The 21,243-nt window shown below is 46.9% G+C and overlaps 9 protein-coding genes and 1 long non-coding RNA gene across 15 annotated transcripts; 5 read left to right on the forward strand and 5 right to left on the reverse strand.

Moving 5' to 3' along the window:
- Positions 1-12: 12 nt before the first annotated feature.
- LOC136192357 (histone-lysine N-methyltransferase ASH1L-like) lies at positions 13-4,314 on the reverse strand. The gene is made up of 28 exons (XM_065980902.1): positions 4,038-4,314; positions 3,872-3,980; positions 3,623-3,711; positions 3,491-3,564; positions 3,380-3,440; positions 3,212-3,320; positions 3,052-3,157; positions 2,886-2,986; positions 2,747-2,834; positions 2,630-2,689; positions 2,463-2,570; positions 2,190-2,402; positions 2,064-2,131; positions 1,942-2,008; positions 1,808-1,889; positions 1,730-1,743; positions 1,612-1,677; positions 1,459-1,557; positions 1,306-1,396; positions 1,185-1,242; positions 1,043-1,123; positions 902-986; positions 758-845; positions 605-704; positions 476-548; positions 387-427; positions 203-333; positions 13-139 (listed from the first exon to the last, which is right to left on the reverse strand). The coding sequence occupies exons 1-28, from the start codon at positions 4,297-4,299 to the stop codon at positions 105-107; spliced, it is 2,559 nt and encodes an 852-aa protein (XP_065836974.1). The 5' UTR covers positions 4,300-4,314; the 3' UTR covers positions 13-104.
- On the reverse strand, positions 4,297-6,950 carry LOC136192358 (katanin p60 ATPase-containing subunit A-like 2). Its single transcript, XM_065980903.1, has 16 exons — positions 6,858-6,950; positions 6,731-6,801; positions 6,576-6,675; positions 6,442-6,511; positions 6,163-6,380; positions 5,996-6,109; positions 5,868-5,942; positions 5,723-5,800; positions 5,571-5,669; positions 5,446-5,509; positions 5,279-5,397; positions 5,130-5,221; positions 4,961-5,071; positions 4,748-4,907; positions 4,585-4,687; positions 4,297-4,532 (listed from the first exon to the last, which is right to left on the reverse strand). Exons 1-16 carry the CDS (start codon positions 6,912-6,914, stop codon positions 4,387-4,389), a joined length of 1,677 nt encoding a protein of 558 aa, XP_065836975.1. The 5' UTR covers positions 6,915-6,950; the 3' UTR covers positions 4,297-4,386.
- Positions 6,951-6,970: 20 nt separating this feature from the next.
- LOC136192382 (coadhesin-like) lies at positions 6,971-10,026 on the reverse strand. 3 transcript variants are annotated; one of them, XM_065980944.1, is made up of 11 exons: positions 8,979-10,026; positions 8,890-8,916; positions 8,690-8,828; positions 8,448-8,633; positions 8,240-8,398; positions 8,016-8,186; positions 7,774-7,956; positions 7,552-7,722; positions 7,353-7,502; positions 7,182-7,305; positions 6,971-7,128 (listed from the first exon to the last, which is right to left on the reverse strand). In XM_065980944.1, exons 3-11 carry the CDS (start codon positions 8,778-8,780, stop codon positions 7,053-7,055), a joined length of 1,311 nt encoding a protein of 436 aa, XP_065837016.1. In that variant the 5' UTR covers positions 8,781-8,828; positions 8,890-8,916; positions 8,979-10,026; the 3' UTR covers positions 6,971-7,052. The 3 variants fall into 3 exon arrangements, with proteins under 3 accessions (XP_065837016.1, XP_065837014.1, XP_065837013.1); XM_065980942.1 differs by having other exon boundaries at positions 8,890-8,931; XM_065980941.1 differs by having other exon boundaries at positions 8,875-8,931.
- On the forward strand, positions 9,097-10,217 carry LOC136192392 (ras-like protein rasD). The gene is made up of 5 exons (XM_065980965.1): positions 9,097-9,201; positions 9,314-9,370; positions 9,444-9,517; positions 9,587-9,757; positions 9,876-10,217. The coding sequence occupies exons 1-5, from the start codon at positions 9,129-9,131 to the stop codon at positions 10,101-10,103; spliced, it is 603 nt and encodes a 200-aa protein (XP_065837037.1). The 5' UTR covers positions 9,097-9,128; the 3' UTR covers positions 10,104-10,217.
- Positions 10,096-11,582, reverse strand: LOC136192391 (exosome complex component RRP43-like). Its single transcript, XM_065980964.1, has 11 exons — positions 11,537-11,582; positions 11,448-11,484; positions 11,333-11,396; positions 11,198-11,271; positions 11,094-11,139; positions 10,936-11,041; positions 10,834-10,879; positions 10,693-10,789; positions 10,511-10,634; positions 10,355-10,458; positions 10,096-10,307 (listed from the first exon to the last, which is right to left on the reverse strand). The coding sequence occupies exons 1-11, from the start codon at positions 11,545-11,547 to the stop codon at positions 10,189-10,191; spliced, it is 828 nt and encodes a 275-aa protein (XP_065837036.1). The 5' UTR covers positions 11,548-11,582; the 3' UTR covers positions 10,096-10,188.
- Positions 11,583-11,941: 359 nt separating this feature from the next.
- Positions 11,942-13,149, forward strand: LOC136192393 (uncharacterized). Its single transcript, XM_065980967.1, has 4 exons — positions 11,942-12,100; positions 12,333-12,367; positions 12,420-12,524; positions 12,725-13,149. Exons 1-4 carry the CDS (start codon positions 12,020-12,022, stop codon positions 12,948-12,950), a joined length of 447 nt encoding a protein of 148 aa, XP_065837039.1. The 5' UTR covers positions 11,942-12,019; the 3' UTR covers positions 12,951-13,149.
- A 218-nt stretch (positions 13,150-13,367) lies between these two features.
- On the forward strand, positions 13,368-16,911 carry LOC136192370 (YLP motif-containing protein 1-like). Of its 2 annotated transcripts, XM_065980920.1 has the most exons (18): positions 13,368-13,516; positions 13,567-13,769; positions 13,918-14,030; positions 14,105-14,179; positions 14,242-14,352; positions 14,400-14,456; positions 14,513-15,154; positions 15,220-15,305; positions 15,370-15,492; positions 15,542-15,611; positions 15,661-15,785; positions 15,839-15,886; positions 15,934-16,007; positions 16,062-16,244; positions 16,302-16,361; positions 16,414-16,569; positions 16,620-16,712; positions 16,764-16,911. In XM_065980920.1, the coding sequence occupies exons 3-18, from the start codon at positions 13,950-13,952 to the stop codon at positions 16,823-16,825; spliced, it is 2,046 nt and encodes a 681-aa protein (XP_065836992.1). In that variant the 5' UTR covers positions 13,368-13,516; positions 13,567-13,769; positions 13,918-13,949; the 3' UTR covers positions 16,826-16,911. The 2 variants fall into 2 exon arrangements, with proteins under 2 accessions (XP_065836992.1, XP_065836993.1); XM_065980921.1 differs by having other exon boundaries at positions 13,393-13,769; positions 15,664-15,785.
- On the reverse strand, positions 16,730-17,405 carry LOC136192396 (uncharacterized). Of its 2 annotated transcripts, none has more exons than XR_010671133.1 (3): positions 17,276-17,405; positions 17,095-17,213; positions 16,730-17,013 (listed from the first exon to the last, which is right to left on the reverse strand). It is a non-coding gene; the product is annotated as an uncharacterized lncRNA (long non-coding RNA). The 2 variants fall into 2 exon arrangements; XR_010671132.1 differs by having other exon boundaries at positions 16,730-17,026.
- On the forward strand, positions 17,112-20,540 carry LOC136192368 (hepatocyte growth factor receptor-like). Of its 2 annotated transcripts, none has more exons than XM_065980918.1 (15): positions 17,112-17,357; positions 17,613-17,937; positions 17,988-18,160; positions 18,209-18,258; positions 18,314-18,454; positions 18,512-18,559; positions 18,608-18,664; positions 18,716-18,796; positions 18,854-18,937; positions 18,987-19,197; positions 19,256-19,292; positions 19,348-19,454; positions 19,520-19,676; positions 19,729-19,865; positions 19,923-19,993. In XM_065980918.1, the coding sequence occupies exons 1-15, from the start codon at positions 17,134-17,136 to the stop codon at positions 19,942-19,944; spliced, it is 1,854 nt and encodes a 617-aa protein (XP_065836990.1). In that variant the 5' UTR covers positions 17,112-17,133; the 3' UTR covers positions 19,945-19,993. The 2 variants fall into 2 exon arrangements, with proteins under 2 accessions (XP_065836990.1, XP_065836988.1); XM_065980916.1 differs by lacking the exon at positions 19,923-19,993 and adding an exon at positions 20,026-20,540 and having other exon boundaries at positions 17,113-17,357.
- On the forward strand, positions 20,541-21,155 carry LOC136192395 (cytochrome c oxidase subunit 5A, mitochondrial-like). Its single transcript, XM_065980969.1, has 2 exons — positions 20,541-20,624; positions 20,669-21,155. Exons 1-2 carry the CDS (start codon positions 20,558-20,560, stop codon positions 21,022-21,024), a joined length of 423 nt encoding a protein of 140 aa, XP_065837041.1. The 5' UTR covers positions 20,541-20,557; the 3' UTR covers positions 21,025-21,155.
- Positions 21,156-21,243: the final 88 nt, after the last annotated feature.

Here is a 21,243-nt window from a genome sequence, read left to right on the forward strand (position 1 = left end):
TGGTCACGTGCCTGCAAATGCCTTCAAACCATAAACCTGCATTGTTCGAAAATACATAGGTAAGCACGGCAGTCTCTTCTCAATAAATACTAATTTTGCAGGCTTCAACGACAAAGAAGAACGGAAGCATCTATTAGGTCTAAAAAACGCCAAATCATTTTTTTAATAATTTATTTCACGTCTATGGTATGGTATGGTGTACCTTTCCCTTTAGATCGTTTATTCTTTTTAAAAGACAAAGCTTCGGCTATCCCATTAACAACATCTCCAGGCTTTGTCGAAATTTCCAAAGCCTCTTTGCTTGTCGACGCCTTCTGCTTGTCCTTACTCAATCTAAAATCAAGTCAAAAAATGAGCAAATTTCGAAACTAACCTCTCTCACTGACCTCTTCGATCCTTTCTGACTTGGAACGTCATTAGGATCAGCCTATAAAAACGTGAACACTGCAGTCGTAAAACGACTACGTAACTTTACCAGAACAGTCCTCTGCAACTTCAAAGGCTGCGAGAATCTATGGAAGACAGAGAGATCCTCACAAATAGGATATCTAAAAAAAGAACGAATGTTGTGGTGAAAATTTAGACTGTGCACGACGCGACGTACTTTAGCTGCTTTTTTTTCAGCGCTTCTGCTTTGTGCGTCTTACTATTGTAAAACTTAACGCAAATGTAAACGTCCTTCTCTTCGAATCCCAAAGGACGACCTGCTCCACGAAACTCTCACCAATGTCAGAGAACAGCATGCAGTTAGACTCGCCTATAACGTAGGAAAAGCGGTCCATGACAACGCAGGGAGCAATAACAGCCTCAAGAGGAACAACTTCAAAAAGCTTAGTTTCGAGAACCTAGGGAATTTAGCTGTGTACGTTGCTACGGTTTCGAAAATTTTTCCCATTTATACTTCGTTTGGATAAAAGCGCTGTCCTTCGACGCGACATACTTCCTTCGGACGAAAATAGTGAAAGCCATAAGCAAATCGTTCACATCTGTAGAAGATATTTCGCAAAATCGGATTTCTTTTCTCTAGCTAGTTCATCCGTACGCGTCTGTTTGCCACAAGGCGACAATTCGAAACACGTCGAGTTCCTCCTGATGATTCATTCTCAGTCTCCTATTGCACGATCTGAGAAAGATACGACGTATGCAAGACGTCGTCGCGAGAGTGCATCTGAAAACCGACTTACCTCTTTTTTCCGTTCTTCCACGACAGTGCATGATCACGAGAGGTGTAAGCACAGCTCCCTTCACAGAGAAAAAAGCGGAAGAAAACTAAAATTGTATAGGAGGGGGATTTTCATACGGCACCTCTCTGTATGAGCTGGCCGTTATGCCAGAACGTCAGATAATACGTGCAGCCTGAAACGCCGTTCACCGGCTGAGGCCTGAGTGGAATGTTCTACGGAGAAGAATTTTTTTAGTGATAGAGACTCGCTCCTTTCCAAGCGCCACCCCACGCACTCTGTCCACTTCTCTATAGCTGCACTTTTCGCACAAATACGGCACGTCTTCGGCGTTTTCCGGAGGGTAGAAATTCATGCAGTCACAATGTTGCCAAAACTGTAGAGAAAAAACGCCGCGTTCTCGCCTTAAGACGACGCGAGGCACCCTTACGTAGCATTTGTCGCACTGAATCATCGGTCCGTCTTCCTCCGGTCTGCCGCATATACATCGCATGATCTAAAGTTTACATCTATTATTACGTTTGGGGAACACGTCGCCGAGCAGCCACCTCTTTTGTTTTGGCTAGAAAGAGAAGACAAACAAACGTTCCCTCGTTTCTTTTTTTAAAGGCGTTATTTCGGCATACCAAGCGTTTTGATGGCTAAAGACGCATCGGATAGGTCGGGATTCATTTTCAATTCGTGGTCGCGCAGAATATCCCGAAAGAGCTACAGACACATTTGCAAAAAATGAAAAGACGCGCTTTCAAAAAAATCGTACCGAGAAGTGTTCCACCGTCCTAAGAAGATTCCGACACAAAAATAAACCACTTCGGCAAATTATAGCCCTGTCGACGAACCGTTACACGATAATACGGCACCACTATTTCTATATAGCTTTACTTTTCTCTGAGCGTCATGGGCCGGTACGTAGGCAAATCAAAAGCGGACGAACATCCAACAGCCAAACTCTAAGGAATCCTTTTTCGCGGCGGGGCGACAAGAATGATCTCTTGCATTAGCGCGAACCTCGGGGGCTCTCATTTCGAGGAGTTTGTTTCGCAGTTTATCGGAGACGCCGTCGTTTCCCTTGATGTCGCCCAATTTCCACTTTCGCTTCGTTCCCCGTTTTCTGTTGAAGAAAGCGACCGCCTTCAAGTTCTCCAGCAACTTCGTCGACGCGTTGACGCCGTTTCGCGCGCCTATGACGCCGCGACAATTTTCGGAACGACAAAAGCATTTCTAACGCGGCGAGAATAAATAAAACGAAGGCCACGACTTCAAAAGAAAACAAAAACGAACCTGTAGATCGTTATCCATTGCGTCGAAATTGTAGTCGTAGCTGAGTTCCGCGTTGGCTGGGATGTCCTTCAGGGCGAAGAGACCCATGCGATAGGCACCGTTCACATACCTATAAAAAGAGATTCCTCTCATATGTTTGTATCATTATTAATTTTAAAAAAGACTTTCCATTTCTGCATTTCGCAATTGGGATCGCAACTGTGATTGACAAACCTCGCCTTGCTGCCCTGCGCATCCACAATTTTTAATTTTTAAAAATCGTTTCCTTGACGACGTCTTGCTACCATGTTGTGTCCATCGATTATGATTCCTCCCTCCATGCTCAAGCAATAGTGATGACGCTGGTGCTTGTACTGGGTAGCAACGCGTTCCCTACGAGGCAACTCTGCAAACCTCCAGAGCGATTTTTATCAAAAGTCTCACCTATACAGCTGTTCGCTTATCACTTCGCCGACGTACTCGATGACAAATTGGCCGGCTTTCAAGTCCGTCTTCGTGACGATTCCATATCCCCTGTCCTTAGTCTGGTCGCAAAGAGAAAATAATAATAATAATAAAAAAAAAACGCGAAACGGTGTCATTTACGAACAATTATTTTCTTCAGGTTGGGTGCCCACTGATGCTTTCGAAATCTCTGGTTCGAGCACCGTTCGCCGCAGGGACAATTGTCCGGGCAACATTCGGTGTAGACAACGCTAAAAGAGAAAACGATAGGGGTACGTCTCACAAGCAATCCAATGTCTCAGTACCGATTCAAACAGTCGTCTTTGCAGCCCATTTCGTCGTCGTTTGCGGGTAATTTGCAAACGCACACGGACGCCTCGGGCGAATTTGGAATTTTGATGTCGACGTAGACGTCTGAGAAAAAAACCAGACCTATAGAGGAATTTAATTATCTGTAGTTCGATATTCCTTACTATTTCTAATAGATTTATATTCTTTTGACTGTAGTGCGACTTTGACTGCCTTCGTCGTCAACTAAGAAACCCGTCAAGAACGAATCTTCCATATTTTATTATGGAATTAACCTTATTCTCTTTCATCATCCACCATATATCATAAGGCAAGTGGAAGTCATCCGTCTTCTCGAGCAAGAACTCTCCTATTTGTAAATACTTAGAGAAGAAAATTTAAAGAAAGAAATCCCCATAGTCTCTAACCAAAGCAGACAGGCGTTGGCCACTCGAATTTCTCATCATAATCTTTGGCAACTGCATTCCCCTCCATCGGATCTTTGTCAGATAGAGCACTAAATACACGCAAATGACTAAACGGACGAAGGGTCGCCACTGTAGACATTTCATTTCAGAAGAGGCACATCTCTTTTAATTGAATTAGGATGCCGCCTCTCCTTCTTCTAGTGGGGTCCCCCCCCCTCTCTCTTTCTAGGGCTTCGATCTATCCCTTACCTGACATCTCTCACACCAAAAGTGTCCGAATCGGCGTACAAACCGCAAGCGAAGTACGTTTTCCGAGGCACGGCGTTCGTCTCCTCGCGCAAAGACGCGTCCTGGTCGTCTAGAGCGGACAAATTCTCCAAGAACGAATTTCCCTGGGGAAAAGGGGGGCTCCTACCAGTCGCCAGCATCTTCTTCGGTAAGACGCGATCGTCGGAGCGAGATCGCACGCGCTTTCTTTTCCTGTCCGTCCGCACCATCCCGTTTTTCTTCGTCGCGCGAGCGCGAGACACCCCTTTGTCGTCTGCCACGGCTGACGAAGACACTCTTGGGCCGTTCATCGTTGTAGGAGTCGTTGTCTCATCGCGTGGCGACGCATCTTCGGCCGCCGCGTCGTCCATCGGATTCCTTCCCCCAATCAAAAGATCGAGAACGTGCATGCGTCCGGGCAAGCACAAATAATTCAATAAGAAATTAAAATTCTCTTTGCACGTGCAAATTTCTGCTAATAAAGGGGCGTTTTCTATTTACACCGATTCGTACTGCCTTTGCCATTCGATGTATCGATCTTTGAGCGCGTGAGCGGACGGCTTCGTGCGAGCGAGCGCCGCTTCGACGTCTTCCTGCAGGAGGGGATCGAGCTGCAGCTGATCGCCGGACAATGCGGCACCGTCTAAAAATAGCACGACGCTCGAGTAGTAGAACTACCTATTTTTATCCTCTACCGTGTCCCTGGCCTTCTAAACGCGAGAAAACTTTTCGTAACGGCCTCATAGCCGCTTCTTTGCAAACTAGCCTTATGTCCGATCCAGAGTAGCCCTCTGTGGCCTAAAGAGACGACTTTACTGATTATTGAATTTTGTTTTTTTTTCGTGGTGCATAGGCAACCGTAGCCAAAGAATCGTAGTCGAGCTCAGTTTGAAGTTCCAATTCGCCTGACAGAACGGGAGGTAAGTGATGATAGAGCATTGCCTTGCGACCCTCGTGATTCGGAAGATCGACGAGTATTCTCTTCTCTAGACGTCTCAACATAGCGTGATCCAGCTCCCTACAAAAAAAACATCAGAGAAAGAAGAAGGAGCATTGACGCTCGGAACTGACCAAGGTAGATTCGATGCAGCGAGCAGAAAAACCATTTCCGACGATTTCGCGAGACCGTCCATTTGAACGAGCAGTTCCGTTTTCATTCGTCGGCTTCCCTCGTGCTCGCCACTTGACGCGCGAAAAAAACGCGTGAAAATTTTCCACGCTTTTCAAAAATCACGCCGACCTGCCACTGTAGCCTCTTTGCGACATTATGGACTCCAATTCGTCGATGAAAATCGTCGAAGGAGCGTGAAATCGTGCCAATTCGAAAAGAATCTTTTGGATGAAAGAGTGACGTCAAAATTTTATGTAAGCATGGGGATTTGTTTTTACCCTAACGAGCTTCTCTGAATCGCCTCGCCACTTGCTCACTATCGTCGAAGCAGATATATTGAAGAACGTCGTATTGCACTCGGTTGCAACCGCTTTGGCCAACATCGTCTTTCCTGTGCCTAAACGCGCAAATTCCCAAATCGATCTCTAGCCACGTGTTTCCTTACCTGGAGGTCCGTACAATAGGAGACCTTTCCACGGCGACAAGATGCCGGTAAAAAGCTGGGGGTACTAAAGATTATTTATATTATTAATTAATTAAGTTTCCTCTATATTGACGTTTCTATATGACCTTGATTGGATAGACAACCGCTTCCTTGACGAGACGCTTTGGCTCTTCGAGTCCCATAATGTCGTTCCATCGCACGTCGGGATTATGTAGATAAATGTCCTGAACAGTGTACTGTGACTTCGAAGGATAGAAGATGCTCGGACTCTACAAACTCTGCTGATGACAGCTGCAAGTTCTCTCATTTCGGTATTGTAACCAGCGAAACCGGCAATTGGCTTCAACAATTTTTCCTTCAAGGTAGATCAAAACAAAAATTTTAATACCCTAATCAAATTCTGGTACATCTCTATATCTTACCTCGTGATCTTGAATGACGTGTGATTCTTGCCTTATCGTCGCACGAAGCATCTCGCGCATATCCACCACCATGCCCTAGCAAAAAAATACCGATCCTTTTCGTCTGAAAATTTCACTCTCTCGCACACTTTACGTATCCCTGGTTGATTTCGATTGTGAAGAGCTGACGTTCCAGCTAGATTCAACGATTCGACGTCTTCCTTTGTTGCCTCACCTGAAGACGCCTCCTTCTTGGCCTTACTCTAGAAACCCTCCAATAGAATGCTCATAACAGTGAAGTTAAACGTTGTAAAACCTCTCCTCCCGTCTTTGTCTCCTTCGATTTTCCGGCGCTACCTCTAGCTAACTTCCCACCACTTCCTCCACTACCGCGACGCTGTGAAGTCGACACCGATGACGAAGTAGAAGATGAAGGAGGGGATGGAATGACGGGCAAGGCCGGCGTGCTGCCACCCTTTCCACTACCCGTACGTTTAGGCTTCGGAGGCATGCCTCCTCTCGATCCACTACCATCTATGATAAACTGTAAAAAGCAAAGCCAAAGGACGCGTCCTTTTTTTAAAAAAAAACAGACTTGCAGATTCAATCTTTTTTGTTATTTTCGGATATTTATTGAATTTGACGTAATAATAGGATTCGTATTCCTGTTGTGACGTCAAATATAAGTTAGATGATCATAAGATCTACTCATGGGGGCCTACACTACACCTGGAGCACGGTCGTCAAGTCGATGTTGTCGCAAACGCGATAGCGAGCTAACGTCGCTCCTCCCACTTCGCTCTCCAAAACGCGGCACGTCTCGAGATAGCTACACAAGCGCACCGTTTGCGCAAAGAGAGAGCTTTCTTCCATTGACTGCGAACCCTTCTTCGGCTAGATGGTGGAGAATGAGAACGAGAAGATTGCGGCGGCGTTGTTCGTCGCGAATTTCTTCCTGCGAGAAGGCGTCGATTGGTTCGGAACGAGCTCGACGTCTCTTTCGCGTGATACCGATATTCGCGCTTCGTTGGCTGTCTTGATTTTCGAGTAACTCAGCTCGCAGTTCATGTTTTCGTGTCGCCGCTAGGGTAGATTGATATCGAGAGGCCCGTACAGTACTCGAGTGACGCCAGCAACGATTACTTTATTGATTGTGGACACGAAAAAAACAAATTAGCATACGTAGCGCAGTGGCACCAGTGGTGACTAGTCACATTTCTCTCCTTCTAGTAAGCGACTTTTTCGTCTGTAAGCAGTTTTAGCGACACGAGTGTAGGACAATCTACAGACCAACTGATGTAAACAACGCTGGAAAAAAAACTAGAAGGCTATTACCTGTATCTTGTACATCTGTTCCAGTCAATAAAACCACAATTTGTGTAGTAGGTGGAACGTTGCGCTTCAGCTTCGTAAACGGTATAGGCATCGACGTAGTAAGCAGTCTTTCCCGGGCATTGACCTATTTTACATTCGGTTTACACAAACCTCACGGAATTATTTTCCAACCTAGGCAGCAAGTCGCTTGATCAATGCTACTTCCTGAACACTGTTGACCGCCACAAGAATCATTGCAATGACGACGTCGCAAGACTGTTCCATTTCCACACGTACGAGAACAAGATTCCCAACTTCCCCACGAACTCCACTGCCCGTTTACTGCGCCGCAATTTTAATGAATTAAAAATTGTGAAAGGTGCGACTGTACCTGGACAGCATTGGCTAGAGCATTCCTGCACTTCGGTGTCGTTTCCCGAGCAATTTTTCCCGCCGTTCTGAGGTGCAGGATTGTCGCACCATCGTCTACGATAGCTCTCTCCTCCGCCGCAGGACGTAGAGCAAGCCGTCCAGTTTGTCCAGGAACTCCAGGCACCATCAACTGCCAAATAATTATGTGACAGAGTCTTCTGAGAGGAAGACAGTAGCATACCGGGGAGCATATCGGGGCAACAGGTACTATTGCAGACGATTGTTTCTAACGAATCGCCGGCACAGCAACTGCCGCCGTTCCTCGGCTTGGGATCGTTGCAGAATCTCCTGCGATTCATTGTGCCCCCACCGCAACTCTTCGTGCACTGCGTGTAGTTGGACCAGCTGCTCCAGCCACCGTCAACTGCAGACACGTACGGAACTAACGCTTCTTTCTATGATAGTCCATTGATGCACTATCACCTGAACATGGTTGCGTATTGCACGCTTCGACGACACTCGAAGATCCAATGCACGGCAGTCCGCCGTGCTTCGGATGGGGGTTGTCGCATGCGCGCGTACGAACCTGAGTTCCGCGTCCGCACGATCTCGTACACGGAAAAAGCACGTGCCATTCGCCCCAACTACCGTCCACTGTTTGATAAGTAAATTAATTAAAATAAACCTTTACTTTATTATTTCGTCACCTTTGCATAGAGAACCTCTGTCCCAAACGCGTTCTTCCGTCTTGGAACCGAGACAGTTATTCGCGCCGTATTGCGAATGGGGATGAAGACATTTCCTCGATCGATATTGCACGTATACGTCGGACCACGCCTCCCATTCACCCCAAAATCCAACGGCAGCTGGGAGACGACGCTAGCACCAAAAACAACGCAACTGCTCACAGAAAACCTGGACATGGAGGCGGCTTAGGAATGCAAGCTCTCTTTTGCGCCGTTTTTCCATAACACCGAGTCCCCGACGGCGCGCACGTTCGATTTCGACTCTGATGAGCAGTCGACCTGCAAGACGCCGAACACTTGCTCCACTCCGACCAATCTGAAAGCGTTCCAACGGTGGCCTTCGTTGGAGACAAATCTATTTAAAAATTCTCCGTCAAAACTGCTTCACGCCGCTAGATGTTCAAAATTAACCTGGACAGTCCTGGCATTCGCTCGCTGCAGGCGGTGGCAGGCAGACGCCGTAGAATGAGATAATCAGAAATACAGCCTTGGTCATCATCATTCTACTGCGCGCCAGTTGATCGCCTTTTCTCGAGGGCCCCGAGATAAACTAATGTAATTACATGATTAGAAGGGGACTCGTCCCTAACAATTACCTATTGTGTTCGAACTTTTAGTGAATCGAGCGCTCTTTTGGCCTAAAAATCTGCATGCTGAGACACAGATAAGTGCAAAAGAAGGAATTCCACTAACGATGCACCTTTAGTTATTGGCTGCGCCTAATGTTGTCATTAACAGCCAAGGTTGCCGCAGCAGTGTTTTCGATCCTAAAAAAGCATGTGATCGCCTCCCACGGACAAAAATAGCACACTATATTTCGGGTTCCCGTATCCATTTCTGCCACACCACCATGCAGATGACCCCAGCAGGCAAGCCGACGTACAAAGTCGTACTGCTCGGAGACGGCGGCGTAGGAAAATCGGGTAAGTGCGTCGCGAACGACGCGCGACGTCGCATTCCAAATTCTCCGGAAGACTTCCGGGGAAGAAAAGAAACAGGCAAGCGAAAAAGCGCATCTCCTTTCTATATTCGCAGCCGTCACGCTCCAATACACGAATCACGAATTCACGGCGGAATACGATCCCACGATCGGTGCGTTCGCGGAGAGCCTCTCAGAGGTTGGCATTGACGAGCTAAATACTTGTCGGGCTTTCTCGACGTGCAGAGGATGCCTACAAGGTGGACTCGGTCGTCGACGGCGAGCAGGTTCTGCTCGACATTCTCGACACAGCCGGTCAGGTATGTGTAGGGAACGCGCGCGCGCGCTCGCCCCCGGCCCCCGCATATTTTCCTTCCGTATTTTCTCAGGAGGTTTTCAGCGCCGTTCGAGAACAGTACATACGCGACGGCGAGGGCTTTCTTCTCGTCTTTTCGATCACTTCGCGCGCCTCCTATCAGTCGATTGACGCAATGATGAAACAGATCGAACGTCTCAAAGACATTGACGGTCGAATTCCGGCCATTCTACTCGGAAACAAGGTATTCGGAATATTTACCCGGAACAATGACGGAATTGTGTGCATGGTAGATATAAATAGAAATAAGTCTTGTGATCCTATATAGACAGATATTATATTTTGATGGATATACCTCTTAGTGTGATCTCGAATCTGAGCGCGAAGTGTCGACGGATGAAGGACACGAATTGGCCGGTCGATACCGTTGCCCCTATCTCGAATCGTCTGCTTTGAAAATGATCAATATCAACGAGGCTTTCGCTGAAGTCGTACGCGCCATCAAGGTGGCGAGAGCGGCGAAGGCGGCGCAAGACGAAATCCGACTCGCTCAGGAGAGGAAAAAATCTTGCTGCTGCACTGTTTTATAGTTCCAAGTTCAGTTTTGAGTTACGATGGGGCCATCATCTTCCTTTATTATCGTTACTCATTCTTTCTGTTTAATTTTTTTGGTGTTCAATTATTTAATTTGTTTCCACTTTCGACGCTGTCTATGAGTTGTTTGATGGAGTTTGCTCGACGGGTCGATGCATCTATGAGCTGCTGTAGAGACGAGACAGGAAACGGAGACCCGCCTGGATAGATTAGCGCTAGAACTTAGTTTTGCAGCAAAATGAATTACCTGGCTTGTGGCATCCGTATAGTTTGCCAGTCAAATCACACAGATACGTGATAAAGGAATCACATGCTGCTTCTTCCGTATAGTCGGGATCCATAAGTATATCACTACAGTATGAGATAACATTTATCTGGTGTCACATTATAGATGGTTCCCTGCCTGTCAAATATCCCAAACGTTGTTGCTACTGGAAAGCACCCAAGCGTTAGTTTCGACCCCTCTTTGTCGCTACGTATTCGTCCCAATTCGGTCTCAGCATCGATGTAGGCATAAGGTAGCCGCACTGAAAAACATTTTCAGGCAAACAGTTCTGTATGAATACACTCGGTAGATGTACTAACCGTTGGCTAAAGCTGCAAGCAAAGCTATTACACTAACATCCAAAATGCTGCCGCTGTCGTCTAAGCATACCAGATCGCAATACAAGACCCAAGCAAGCTAAACAGATTAGTTATAATAATGAGTTTGATGTCATTCCATGCCTTATCCTTGACAATGCACAGTTCCTCCAAATTCACTAAATTCGAACTAGCGCCCGTATTTATATTTAGCAAACGCTACACACTAAAATTCTGTGCACTTGCCTCTTTAGTAAATCGACGAGAATTGCCGTGACTACATGAGCTTGTTCGCACGTCGCTGACGGGTAGCAAACAGGTGAGCAGACAGGTGAGAATTCCACGTTAGGAACTACAGCATCTGCATGCCACAAGAGGAGAACTAGAATTCATCCACGACTCACCCACATATCCTCTATCGAAATTTTCTCCCGTAGGAAGACAGAATTCCTAGCAGAAGTGTTTCCCTTTCAAAACTGCGACAGTTTCGCTCTACTCTACTACTGACCCCTTTGATGCCGCAAACAACGACGCTATTGCCGACTTTGACTACTGAAGAGCCATAGGCAGTAGTGATTGATCCTTTAGCATCAACATCTCTCCTCTCCTCTCTCTATTATGTTTCTGCCTCTGTTAATCTTACCGACGTTTACTGATATGGGTCTGGACGTGAAGAAATCGCGATCGTCTGGTCTCTTTCCTTTGGACTTTAGTCGAGTTTAGATGGGACGTGAAATCTTTTGGAAAGAGAGCCTCACCACGTATTTTTTGAGGTTCTCTGCTGGATTCAAGCTTCTGTATAGGCTCTTCTGAAAATAGAATGAGGGAAGGGAATGGAATGACGTACCTAAAATCCATTGTTTGTGGTTTTAGCGTGCGTTACATGTACACCTTGCCGCCTGGCCTCAAGGATTATGCGTCAATATAATTAAGGAGTACAGTTCTTAGGTTCCAGTTCCAATATAGCAAATGATGTCAAAGTGACAAGCCGCCCGAACCAGCAGGAAAACCAAAGTACTGCAAACTGTCAATCATACCTCTTTGATATCAGGCACGAGGTGCGAGCGCCAAATTGCAGGCGCGAACAAGCAAACGAAGTGTCTGAGAGACGATTATAGTGCTGTTCCGCGTGCAGTAGGCAGATGTATGGCTGCAGCCGCGATGCCTCACCAAAGCGTGTAATCAAATGTATGATGTGTTGCGGAAGTGCGGTGTAACAGTGGGAGCAACTCGATTATACCAACCACCCCGAGATTGCGCAGAGACACTGTAAGATTCTCGCCCGTCTGATGCAGACGCTCTAGAAAACGTTTTCGTGAAGAAAACAAACATGAGCGACTTTCTTCTTCGGCTCGTGATCTGTAACGTCGTCTTGGGCTCGACCTGTTCTATCGCCGTCACTCCCTATCAGGTAGTACTACCATAACAAGTTTATGAGCATGCCCCGCACGCCTATAGTCGCGCTCATGTGTCGCGGCCGCGGATGAGCGGCTGGGCGACGAGACCGTGACCTGTGACGGCGGAATGAAGCGACTTGCCCAAGTCACGGCTCTGCATTTTAAATGAGCGGCAGCTAATTGAGCGCTGTTCTTACCTATGAAAATGAGCGCAATATACTGGGTTCCCTGTTCTCTGTGTTGTAGGCAATACAGTGGGAGCGCTGTAGCGATGGAACCTTGTGAGTCGATCTTTTCACCTTGAAAGCACTTCTATTTTAATCCTCTGCGCAGTTGTCATCGCGGATATCGGTGCTGCAGTCGCAGCGACGGTGAAAAGTGTTGCTTAGACAAACCATCTCCTGCTAGCCCCACCACTGGATGGCAGTGGTGGCAATGGTGAGAAAGACAACGTCGGAGAGTGTAGAAACTTAATTCCTCGTTAGACTAGAATTTTCTCTTAATACCTAAACGAATTTGACCGAACATTAACTGTTTAAGACGGAGCGCGGCCGCTCCTTTGTTCTAAAGGGGGTCCCCGCGACCGAAAGCAACTATTTCACAATAATACATAGTTAACTAATCTCTCTTCTATATAGGTTTCTAGTAGGTTTTGGCGTTTTTCTGGCCATGTCAGCTCTCAGCGCGTGCATTCTTATCTGCCTTTGTCATGGAGAAAGTAACAACGATAATGTCGAAAGACTTTCGTCAAAAGAAGACAAAAAGGAACCTGAACCCACGGAAACTGTCGTCGAATTCATGTCAATGTCAGAAGCTCCGGCTGCCAACAGCGAAGTCGTCCAATCAAACGGAACAGTTGCCTGACAGCCATCCGCCCCAAGTTATTGCATCTATTTCTATAGATAGCAAAGACTGCATAAGTGCGCCTACAGCGACGTTCGTTGCATATGTGCATAAAAGATTAATATCATTTGTCACTTATTTATCTAACATTTAACCGCGTTACTAGCATAGCTCCTCCCCGTAAAAGTTATTGCTTCGAAATAAAAACAATTGAGAGGGACGTATACGTGCGACACACCGCATCATTTATTCCGACGACCTTTCAGCGTAGAATTGACGAAAAAAGAACGCGTACAAAACAAAACTCATTGCGGAGATGAGAAACGCCAAGGCGGCACTAAAACCAACTAGAACGACGTTTCCGCCGCTTTCCTTTGACGCGTTTATACTAAAGAGAATAGCGGCCGTTAGCGGCATGATAACGGCGCCGACGACGGCCACTGCGCACGTGACCATGTAGAAGCCGACGCAGCCCGGATTGTCGAAAGTTCGACAGTTCGGGTCCTCGCAGAAGCGGGCGACGCAGAGGAGAAGGCTCGATGCAACGACAGCGAGAAGTGTCGATACGATGAGAGCAGTCGCCGCCTGTGCTCGGCTTTGCATATCGTCGCTCCGAGACGAGTCTTTTTCTTCGTAGACGAATGCGACGACGATTTCGGCGACAATGACGACGACGAGACACACGTAAAGAGATGGGACTAGGCGATTGCGTGAGGGCGGCGTCGGACGGCCGTCATCGTCTGCAGAAACGATGTTTCTTCGCTCGCCGTCGTCCATTTTGGCCGGATGTTATCGGTCGACGTATCATCACACGCTGCAATAGTCACATGACCTGAGCCGGTACGTATACGTCGGCCTTGAGAGGCTGCGCTATAAAGCGAGACAACTGTCCATGCAGTTGTTCACTTTTGCAACTGTTAGAGACTACTAGTAGTTGATAGTTAGGTCCGGTTTCAAGATCCTTTGTATCACGTGCGACTCTCTATAGGGCGTGCGCTTCCTTCCTCCTCCGCCGTGCAAATGGCTACCTTCGGTCAGTTCTCATCACAGCCTCAGCAGCAGTCCTACTGCCAAAGCTTTCTTGAGAAAAAGGAGAAGAAGGTTCTAAGACTCCTCAATATAAAGCGCGCGAGCTTCAGGCGACTCATTCGTTTATGTTTTTTGCCTCGTGACAGTGGATTTCGTACTGGGTCGTTCTGCGCGGACCGCACATGTGGTTCTTCAAGGATCGCACGAACGACATGAAAAAGGTTTGCAAATCGAAAACCGCGGCGCTCACTTCGAGCGCGATATCCGCGCCTTTCAATTTTAGTTTGTCGGCCGACTCGATCTGAATCCGACGAGTCAAGTTCAGTTAGGAAAGACAAAAAAGAACAACTGTCAATTTACGCTGACGACATCGCGCGGCTTGTATCGACTCAAGGTATACACCGCGTGATCGACTATATACGCTATAAGAAAAACCTTTAGTCGGTGAACGACGAACTGCGAAAAAAGTGGATGCATTGGATAATAGTCGCTGCTACGGTAAGCCTATGACACGCCAGTCAGAAATGCCGGGGGTTAGCCACGGGCATACATAGGGCGTGCCACCGCCGGCGTCTCCTGGCACCGCCTACCCACAGGGCGCCTACCCACAGGGCGGCTACCCACAGCGCGGCTATCCACAGGGCGGCTATCCGCAGGGCGGCTACCCGCCTGGCTTCGGCACATATCCACCGCCGCAGCAGCGCCCGGCGATGTCGCCTACTGGCTATCCGCCTACTGGCTATCCGCCTCCTATACCGTCCGTAAATCGAGATCGGCCGCCGGCATCGCTTCCACCTGGCGAAATCGCGCCGCCGATCGGTCGACGTCCGCCTCAACCGCTTCCAGGCAAAGCGGAAGAGCCGCCTCCCGTCCCACCGTTGCGTCGCCCGCGACAGGCGAGCGAACCGATGCTTCTTCCCGGCCAGATCATAGAACTGGAAGAAAAGCGAAAGCAAGAAGCGCTTCTACCCGGACAGAAGATCGCAATGGAGGAAGAACGACGACGGCGTCGGGAGGAGACGTTGAGGAAGCGACAGTCGGAACCGGCGTTGCACTCGCCGCCGCCACTTCCGGGTCCGGCGAGCGGAGGCGGGGCGCGCGGCGCGGACCCGTACGTCGACATGGCTCCTGTGCCTCTCGATAGAATGATGGAAAAGACGCTGTCGTTTCACGAGCGTCAGCCTTCAACTGAAAGGGTATGTATTCTTCACGCCTTTGTCGTATTCTATGCTAGAGTTTTCGAATTGTCATTGTGTCACAGCGAGTCGTTCCACCTCCTCCCATTCTCGAACCAGGTGAACCGGATGACGACGAATGCGACTATATCTCTCCGTGGGAGAATGCTGAGTGAGTTTTCTTTTGTACAGGAGAGGCTTTGGGGGTGCTATTGTTGTAATTCATCAATTTCTAGTTGGTTTTACTCGCCGTTGTCTCGCGACAAAGCGGAAAACTTGCTCAACTCCAAAGGAGAGCTGGGCTCGTTTTTAATTCGAGAAAGTGAAAGCAGAAAAGGAGAATTTTCGCTTTCCATCAGGTTTTATAAGTGGCCTTCTCTTCATTTTTTTGTCTAAACTCCACTGTAGAGACTCGGATAAAATTAAGCACTTTCAAATACTCAAATCATCGGGCGGATTTGTTCTCAGTGGAAGCGATGTAACCGTTTTCGCTTCTCAATGACTTATAACTTATACCTTTGATCTAGCAGTCTAAAACATTTCAAGACCTGGGCTCTCTTGTCGTATTCTATACGGAAATGAACAAAGGAAGTGTTCAGCCTCTTCTCAAGACCACAGCAGTGCTCGGAAAAAGTCCAAATTTTCAGCCGAAGTATATTTGATTATCACAGCAGTTCCAATAGAGTGACGTCTTTTGCTTCGTAGAACGAACCCTCCTTCAGCCGAAATTGATAAAGAAGCATTGGAAAAGAGGTACGGTATTCTACTAAGAGTCACGGTTATATGATTATCGTTTCAAGGCCTCCCGAGCCTTTGGAGCCTCCGGACGATGATGAAGATCTTCACGACTACCTGGACCTTGACCCTAAGCTAGGTAAATTAATAGACTTGTTTAGTCATTTTTCTAAGCTAGCTGTCTGTGGGGAAGCTGAGAAGAATCGGGCACCTGCTAGTCCCAGTTCTCCTCCTCCTCCATCGGATGCTCCTCCATCGAGTGACGAAAACGATGGCTACGAGTTTCCTTCGTTTGACGAGACTGCGACGTCGTCGCCTGGACCTGCATCTCCGGGACCTGCGTCCATTCCTCCTGCAGCGCTGCCTGCGACTCCCGGTACCATAAAAAGATGCGTATGCTCGAAGACTCAATGTGCCGGTTGAATGAATTTAGATGTATCTCCAACTGCGAACACTGGCTCTGCTGGCGATCAGGAAGCAACGTCTCATAAAGGTATAAGTTATTGATCAAAGACAAAAACAAAGCTAGAAGTCAGCGTCTACAGAGGAAAGTAGCCATCCCCCGTCGTCCAGTGTTGGGAGCCTACCTCCGCTTCCTCCTCCCGCCGATCTTTCGCCTTCAGCAGGACTTTCAAAACCGGCTTCTCCTTCAGAACCACCTCCTCCAACGGAACCGCCTCCCCCTGAAGACGACGTTGAAGGTAGGGACGTAATATTGTCGTGCTGCTCTTTGTTGGAATTGTCTGCGCAGAACTTTACGACGCTCCAGACGCTGGACAAGCCACAGGTGATGGCACAGGTGATGGCACAGGTGATGGAACGGGCGATTCTGCCAATGAACCAAGTACGAAGTCTTTGTCTTTTAATCGGTCTACTAATTTTACACTGTCTCCAGAAATGATGTACGTAAATACTGCGGGAAGCGATGCATACATCGCCGAAGATGCAGCCGACTGATTACTAACTGTCTCTGTGTTTCGATCGAGGACGCATTTTCTACAACTATCATAAATAATATACTTGCTCTTTTCTCTAGACCACAACGAAGTCGGAATAGTGTGCAAGTCGATTTTCTTATAGAGCATGCATGCTGTTCTCCACGGCGAAGCAAATGAATGCTATCCTCTGGCATTAGTCGCTTTTAGCTAGAGGGAGAATCTAATTAGCAAAAGCAAATGTTTGGCTTTCGATCAGGGCTTTCGATCTATCCACGAAAGCGGACGTACCAATTAGGCTAGCGAATCACTGGCATTCACCCAGAGGCGATGCAGAGAAAAGCAAGTGATAGCGGCTCTCCAGTAGATAGCATTGAACCACACCAACTATTCGATCGAAGAGATTTCTCCTATGACGAAGAAAACGATTTTATCGGCGGAGGAGGCTTCGCGGAAGTATTCCGGGCTTTACTAGTCGAAACCGGGCAACAAGTTGCCGCAAAGGTGCTCTTTCGAATGGAGCACAAGAAGTTGCGAGGCAGACTTGAAAAAAAGTAACCGCGACGCGGCCGGCCGTACGTGTACGACCGCTTTCGTTTTTCGCGAGTCCCCGCCTCGCGTGTCACGTACACGAGCAGGATCCGCCGTGTTTTAGTAGGGAAGAAAGTGACGACAGGTCAAGGTGCATGCACCGTTTCTAGTCGCAAGTTTAGACCGGGGCCCGGTTGCTAGCATTTACGACTTATTATTAATTGATATCGTCGTCGACATATTATCGGGTGTGACGATTCTTTTTCTTTGATCTCAAGGGAAATTAGCTCTTTGAGAAGGGAGGCTGTTATTCTGCTTCAAGCGCAGGAAAATCCGTACATCATTCATTTCATAGGAATCTGCGAAGCTCCCAGTCACTACACGCTGCTGCTCGAATACGTTGACGGAGAGGATTTGGAAAAACTTATCTGTGCAGAAAAAGAAAATGAAAAATTTGAGAAGTGGGAGACGCGCGTTGATTTGGCATGTCAAGTTGCTGACGGCATGACTTATCTTCATACGCATCAGCCGCGTATCGTTCACTTGGATTTGAAGCCATCAAATGTTCTCACAAAAGAAACGAGCGATGGATATCATTGCAAGGTCAGTTGCACTGTCTATTTACTAACTCATACGTATAACACGATTCTAAGATAACCGATTTTGGACTGTCAAAAATGAAAGGACTAACGAGTGCAAGCAAAACAAGCACATCAAAGGAGATTATTCATCCAGCTGGAACTGTAATTTTTATTGCTCCTGAAAGATATTTTGGAAACTGTCCGTACGGTGACAGCGAAGGCCTCGCAAAGTGTGACGTTTACAGGTTGCTTGACCGCTTTTACCGTGGCATATTTACATAAATCAATCTTAGTTTTGGAATTATTCTATGGGAACTAAAGGAGCGGAGACAGCCTTTTGAAGGTAGGCTTATATAGATTTCAGTTTCGTCGCTGTATACTGTATTACTCTCATGCAGGAGAAATTCCCAATGTCTTGCATGAAATAGTGAAGAGTGGCAAGGCGGTATCACCTTCTAAAAATCCATCACCGTACGGTTTTGCCGACCTAGAAAAGGAGTGCTATTCTTTTTATCCAGAAGAAAGGCCGCTATTTGCAGGTTGTGACAGTAGACTGTATAGAACTAATGGTATGCGAAACTTGTTTTGATGTGTAGAGGTTCTAGCTCGTCTACAGAGTATTCAGGCTATTGTAAAACGTCAAGGTAAGTTAGTGTAACGTAAGTCGGCTTGGCTGTAAATGCTACTGTCAGGTGGTGATCTGCTTCTGTGGACCATGTCACCTTTCCCGGACTCTAATGTAGAGCCAGGTACTGAAAGCCGAGAAGCTTACTAAAAAGGCAACGACTGCATATGTGCAGAAATTGGATACCATTCCGAAAACGTTTTGCCTGTTCTCTTATCACGTGATCAAATTATTATTGAAGCGAAGATCGGAAATGGTGCATTCCTTTCAGAAGACTTTAGCTATACAATCATTTATATTTCGTAACTTTTAGGAGCATTTGGAGAAGTATACAAAGGCATTTTGCAAAATGCACGACCACACGACAAGATTGAAATTGCTGTAAAAGCTATAAAAGGTACTATATTCGTCTAAAGACCTGACGACGGAAGTCATTATTAGCCTAGAGCTCAGCAGTCGACGAGAAGACGAATTGTTCAAAAGAGAGTTCAGCGTGATGGTGTCACTAAAGCATCCAAACGTTTTACCTCTCATCGGCGTTTGTTTTGAAAAAAGCGGCGGATCTTCAACGGACCTTGGCCCTTTGATTGTAATGCCGTTTATGAAAAACGGCGACGTTCAAAGCTATTTGCGTAATCTGAGAGAAAAAGCAGACATGGAAAGCTTCCTATCTGCGGTGCGTGTATTTTCTAAAATAGGCTTTTTGCGTTGGTTAGATTTCTGCATCAGAGAATCCTGATTCCAACTATCCGGTGCTAAACATGCTTATTAGAATTATTTCGTGAAAATAAACTAATTGATTTGTAGATTAAGGTCGAGTTGTTGCTGCAATTTTCACTCCAAATCGCCTCTGGGATGACTTACTTGCGTGAAAAACGAATTATTCACAGAGATTTAGCGGCAAGAAATTGCATGTAACTATGTCTGATTATGTGATATATACTTTGCTTTAATTAAATGATACCCATTTACTGTATAGGCTAAGTGAAAATATGATTGTTAAGATCGCCGACTTTGGACTGGCTCATCAACTTGACGATGATTACTACCAGGTGAACACGGTAACAACGTTGCCAATAAAATGGCTAGCTCCAGAATGCATTGCTGATAAAAAGTTCACCTTTCAGGCAGATGTGGTAAGCTGACAAATTCGTTTTTGTAAATCTCAAATGATGTTCTGCCGATTAGTGGTCCTTTGGAATTACGCTCTGGGAATTATTTTCTTTGGGCATGGATCCTTATACTGGAATGCAAAATCGGGAAGTATTTGACTTTCTTGTACAAGGCAGACGTCTACAGAAGCCCAGCTTGTGCCCTACAGTAATGTAAGTACAGCAGCATTTACCGTACTCGCGCGATTAGAGCCCCACTCTCGATTATAGCCCCATATCCGAGGACCTTTGAAACAATAGAGTCCCAGGGGCTCTAATCGCGCGAGTACGGTATATACAGGTAGAGTACTTTGTTTTTTGACTGCTAATCAAGGTACGAAATAATCCAGTTGTGCTGGGAGTACAATCGATTCAAAAGGCCAACAATTGCAAACGTATGGAATCAAATTAAGAAAATCGCCCCAGAGGAACTGTCTGAAAATGAGTGCAACGAGGACGACTATTACTACCAGTTTCACCCCTTGCCATGGACTCTGAACATGAGCCAAGCTGCATTCAATGACCCCGATGCAAGCCCCTACACTTCTATGAGTGGCTCCCCTGATATGTTTCCTCCAGTGGAACAGCGTCCAGCAATAGCGGATTCTATGAGCATCTGCTCCGCTATGTCTTTTCAAGTGCATCATCTTCCAGTCATAGCAGAGGAGGAGGATGGCATATTTGATAACCCTGACTATGAACATATTCCAGAGAAGTGCGGGAATTTGGATGCGACTGACTTCGGGTACTCATCCATACTTGACGACGAAGACGAAGACTACGAACCTATTTAATTTTATTTTATGTAAATAGCTCAGGCACTTTTTCATATTTGTTCGTACTACTATACGGGAACGCTTTGAAACATGGCGACTATAACCCATCGTCTTGGACTCGCCGTGAGACGCTGCTTCAGCTTATCCATGACAAGAAGTACTAGCGCAGAGTCTAATATTCTATGCTAGACATTCTCTTAGGCTTGGGAGCGCGATCTTTCTCGTCAAAACCGGTCGAATCGGAAAAGGCCTTCGACGATCGCTGGGAGGCGTACTTCAAACGCCCCGATCTCGACCTCTGGGACTTGAAAAAGGGTCTGAACGAGATCTACGGTCACGATCTCGTACCGGAGCCGCGAATCGTCGACGCGGCGCTCAGAGCGTCTCAACGTCTCAGCGACGTCGCCATGGCGATTCGCATCTTGGAATCGGTAAAGGAGAAGGCCGGCGGCAACCAGGAGATCTACAACTACATCATAACGAATGTGAGACCGACGTTAGACGAGCTGGGCATCAGCACGCCGGAAGAACTCGGACTCGACAAAGTCAAACAATAGGGGAAGAGAGAAAGGAGTCACGCGGACGGTTGCATGGGTTTTTTTCGTGCTTTGACTGGTTTCTTTGTTGTCTGTGTATTATATATGTCTTGTTATGGTGAAATGTTGTAAAAGATGAATCGACGTCGTCACGGTGTCGTGTCGTGTAGTTGCTTCAAAAAAACCCTGCTATACAGGTTAGAAAAGTATCAGCGAATTTTTCCTGTAAATAAAGTTGGT

This window comes from Oscarella lobularis, chromosome 10 (genome assembly GCF_947507565.1).
Source record: "Oscarella lobularis chromosome 10, ooOscLobu1.1, whole genome shotgun sequence".
NCBI lineage: Eukaryota > Metazoa > Porifera > Homoscleromorpha > Homosclerophorida > Oscarellidae > Oscarella > Oscarella lobularis.

Bases quoted from the DNA above. Each gene is read 5' to 3' on its own strand.
- LOC136192357 (XM_065980902.1), bottom strand. From the start codon at position 4,299: ATGCACGTTCTCGATCTTTTGATTGGGGGAAGGAATCCGATGGACGAC. The intron at 3,441-3,490 runs GTTAATTCCATA...CGGGTTTCTTAG, and splicing joins GGATGATGAAAGAGAATAAG to TTGACGACGAAGGCAGTCAA. The intron at 1,558-1,611 runs GTAAGGGTGCCT...TTTTCTCTACAG, and splicing joins TTCAGTGCGACAAATGCTAC to TTTTGGCAACATTGTGACTG.
- LOC136192358 (XM_065980903.1), bottom strand. From the start codon at position 6,914: ATGAACTGCGAGCTGAGTTACTCGAAAATCAAGACAGCCAACGAAGCG. The intron at 6,802-6,857 runs GTATCACGCGAA...GCCTTCTCGCAG, and splicing joins CCAACGAAGCGCGAATATCG to GAAGAAATTCGCGACGAACA. The intron at 5,222-5,278 runs GTAAAAACAAAT...TTCATCCAAAAG, and splicing joins ATTCAGAGAAGCTCGTTAGG to ATTCTTTTCGAATTGGCACG.
- LOC136192382 (XM_065980944.1), bottom strand. From the start codon at position 8,780: ATGATGATGACCAAGGCTGTATTTCTGATTATCTCATTCTACGGCGTC. The intron at 7,723-7,773 runs GTATGCTACTGT...ATTATTTGGCAG, and splicing joins TTGCCCCGATATGCTCCCCG to TTGATGGTGCCTGGAGTTCC. The intron at 7,129-7,181 runs GTAATAGCCTTC...GTTGGTCTGTAG, and splicing joins AACAGATGTACAAGATACAG to ATTGTCCTACACTCGTGTCG.
- LOC136192392 (XM_065980965.1), top strand. From the start codon at position 9,129: ATGCAGATGACCCCAGCAGGCAAGCCGACGTACAAAGTCGTACTGCTC. The intron at 9,518-9,586 runs GTATGTGTAGGG...GTATTTTCTCAG, and splicing joins TTCTCGACACAGCCGGTCAG to GAGGTTTTCAGCGCCGTTCG. The intron at 9,758-9,875 runs GTATTCGGAATA...TATACCTCTTAG, and splicing joins CCATTCTACTCGGAAACAAG to TGTGATCTCGAATCTGAGCG.
- LOC136192391 (XM_065980964.1), bottom strand. The intron at 11,272-11,332 runs GTAAGATTAACA...TTGATGCTAAAG, and splicing joins ACCCATATCAGTAAACGTCG to GATCAATCACTACTGCCTAT. The intron at 10,459-10,510 runs GCAGGGAACCAT...CTCATACTGTAG, and splicing joins ACGTTTGGGATATTTGACAG to TGATATACTTATGGATCCCG.
- LOC136192393 (XM_065980967.1), top strand. From the start codon at position 12,020: ATGAGCGACTTTCTTCTTCGGCTCGTGATCTGTAACGTCGTCTTGGGC. The intron at 12,101-12,332 runs GTAGTACTACCA...TCTGTGTTGTAG, and splicing joins TCGCCGTCACTCCCTATCAG to GCAATACAGTGGGAGCGCTG. The intron at 12,525-12,724 runs GTGAGAAAGACA...TCTTCTATATAG, and splicing joins GGATGGCAGTGGTGGCAATG to GTTTCTAGTAGGTTTTGGCG.
- LOC136192370 (XM_065980920.1), top strand. From the start codon at position 13,950: ATGGCTACCTTCGGTCAGTTCTCATCACAGCCTCAGCAGCAGTCCTAC. The intron at 14,180-14,241 runs GTTTGCAAATCG...TTTCAATTTTAG, and splicing joins GCACGAACGACATGAAAAAG to TTTGTCGGCCGACTCGATCT. The intron at 15,493-15,541 runs GTTTTATAAGTG...ACTCCACTGTAG, and splicing joins GAATTTTCGCTTTCCATCAG to AGACTCGGATAAAATTAAGC.
- LOC136192368 (XM_065980916.1), top strand. From the start codon at position 17,134: ATGCAGAGAAAAGCAAGTGATAGCGGCTCTCCAGTAGATAGCATTGAA. The intron at 18,665-18,715 runs GTACTGAAAGCC...GCATATGTGCAG, and splicing joins GGACTCTAATGTAGAGCCAG to AAATTGGATACCATTCCGAA. The intron at 19,198-19,255 runs GGAAAGCTTCCT...TTGCGTTGGTTA, and splicing joins CTGAGAGAAAAAGCAGACAT to GATTTCTGCATCAGAGAATC.
- LOC136192395 (XM_065980969.1), top strand. From the start codon at position 20,558: ATGGCGACTATAACCCATCGTCTTGGACTCGCCGTGAGACGCTGCTTC. The intron at 20,625-20,668 runs GTACTAGCGCAG...ACATTCTCTTAG, and splicing joins CAGCTTATCCATGACAAGAA to GCTTGGGAGCGCGATCTTTC.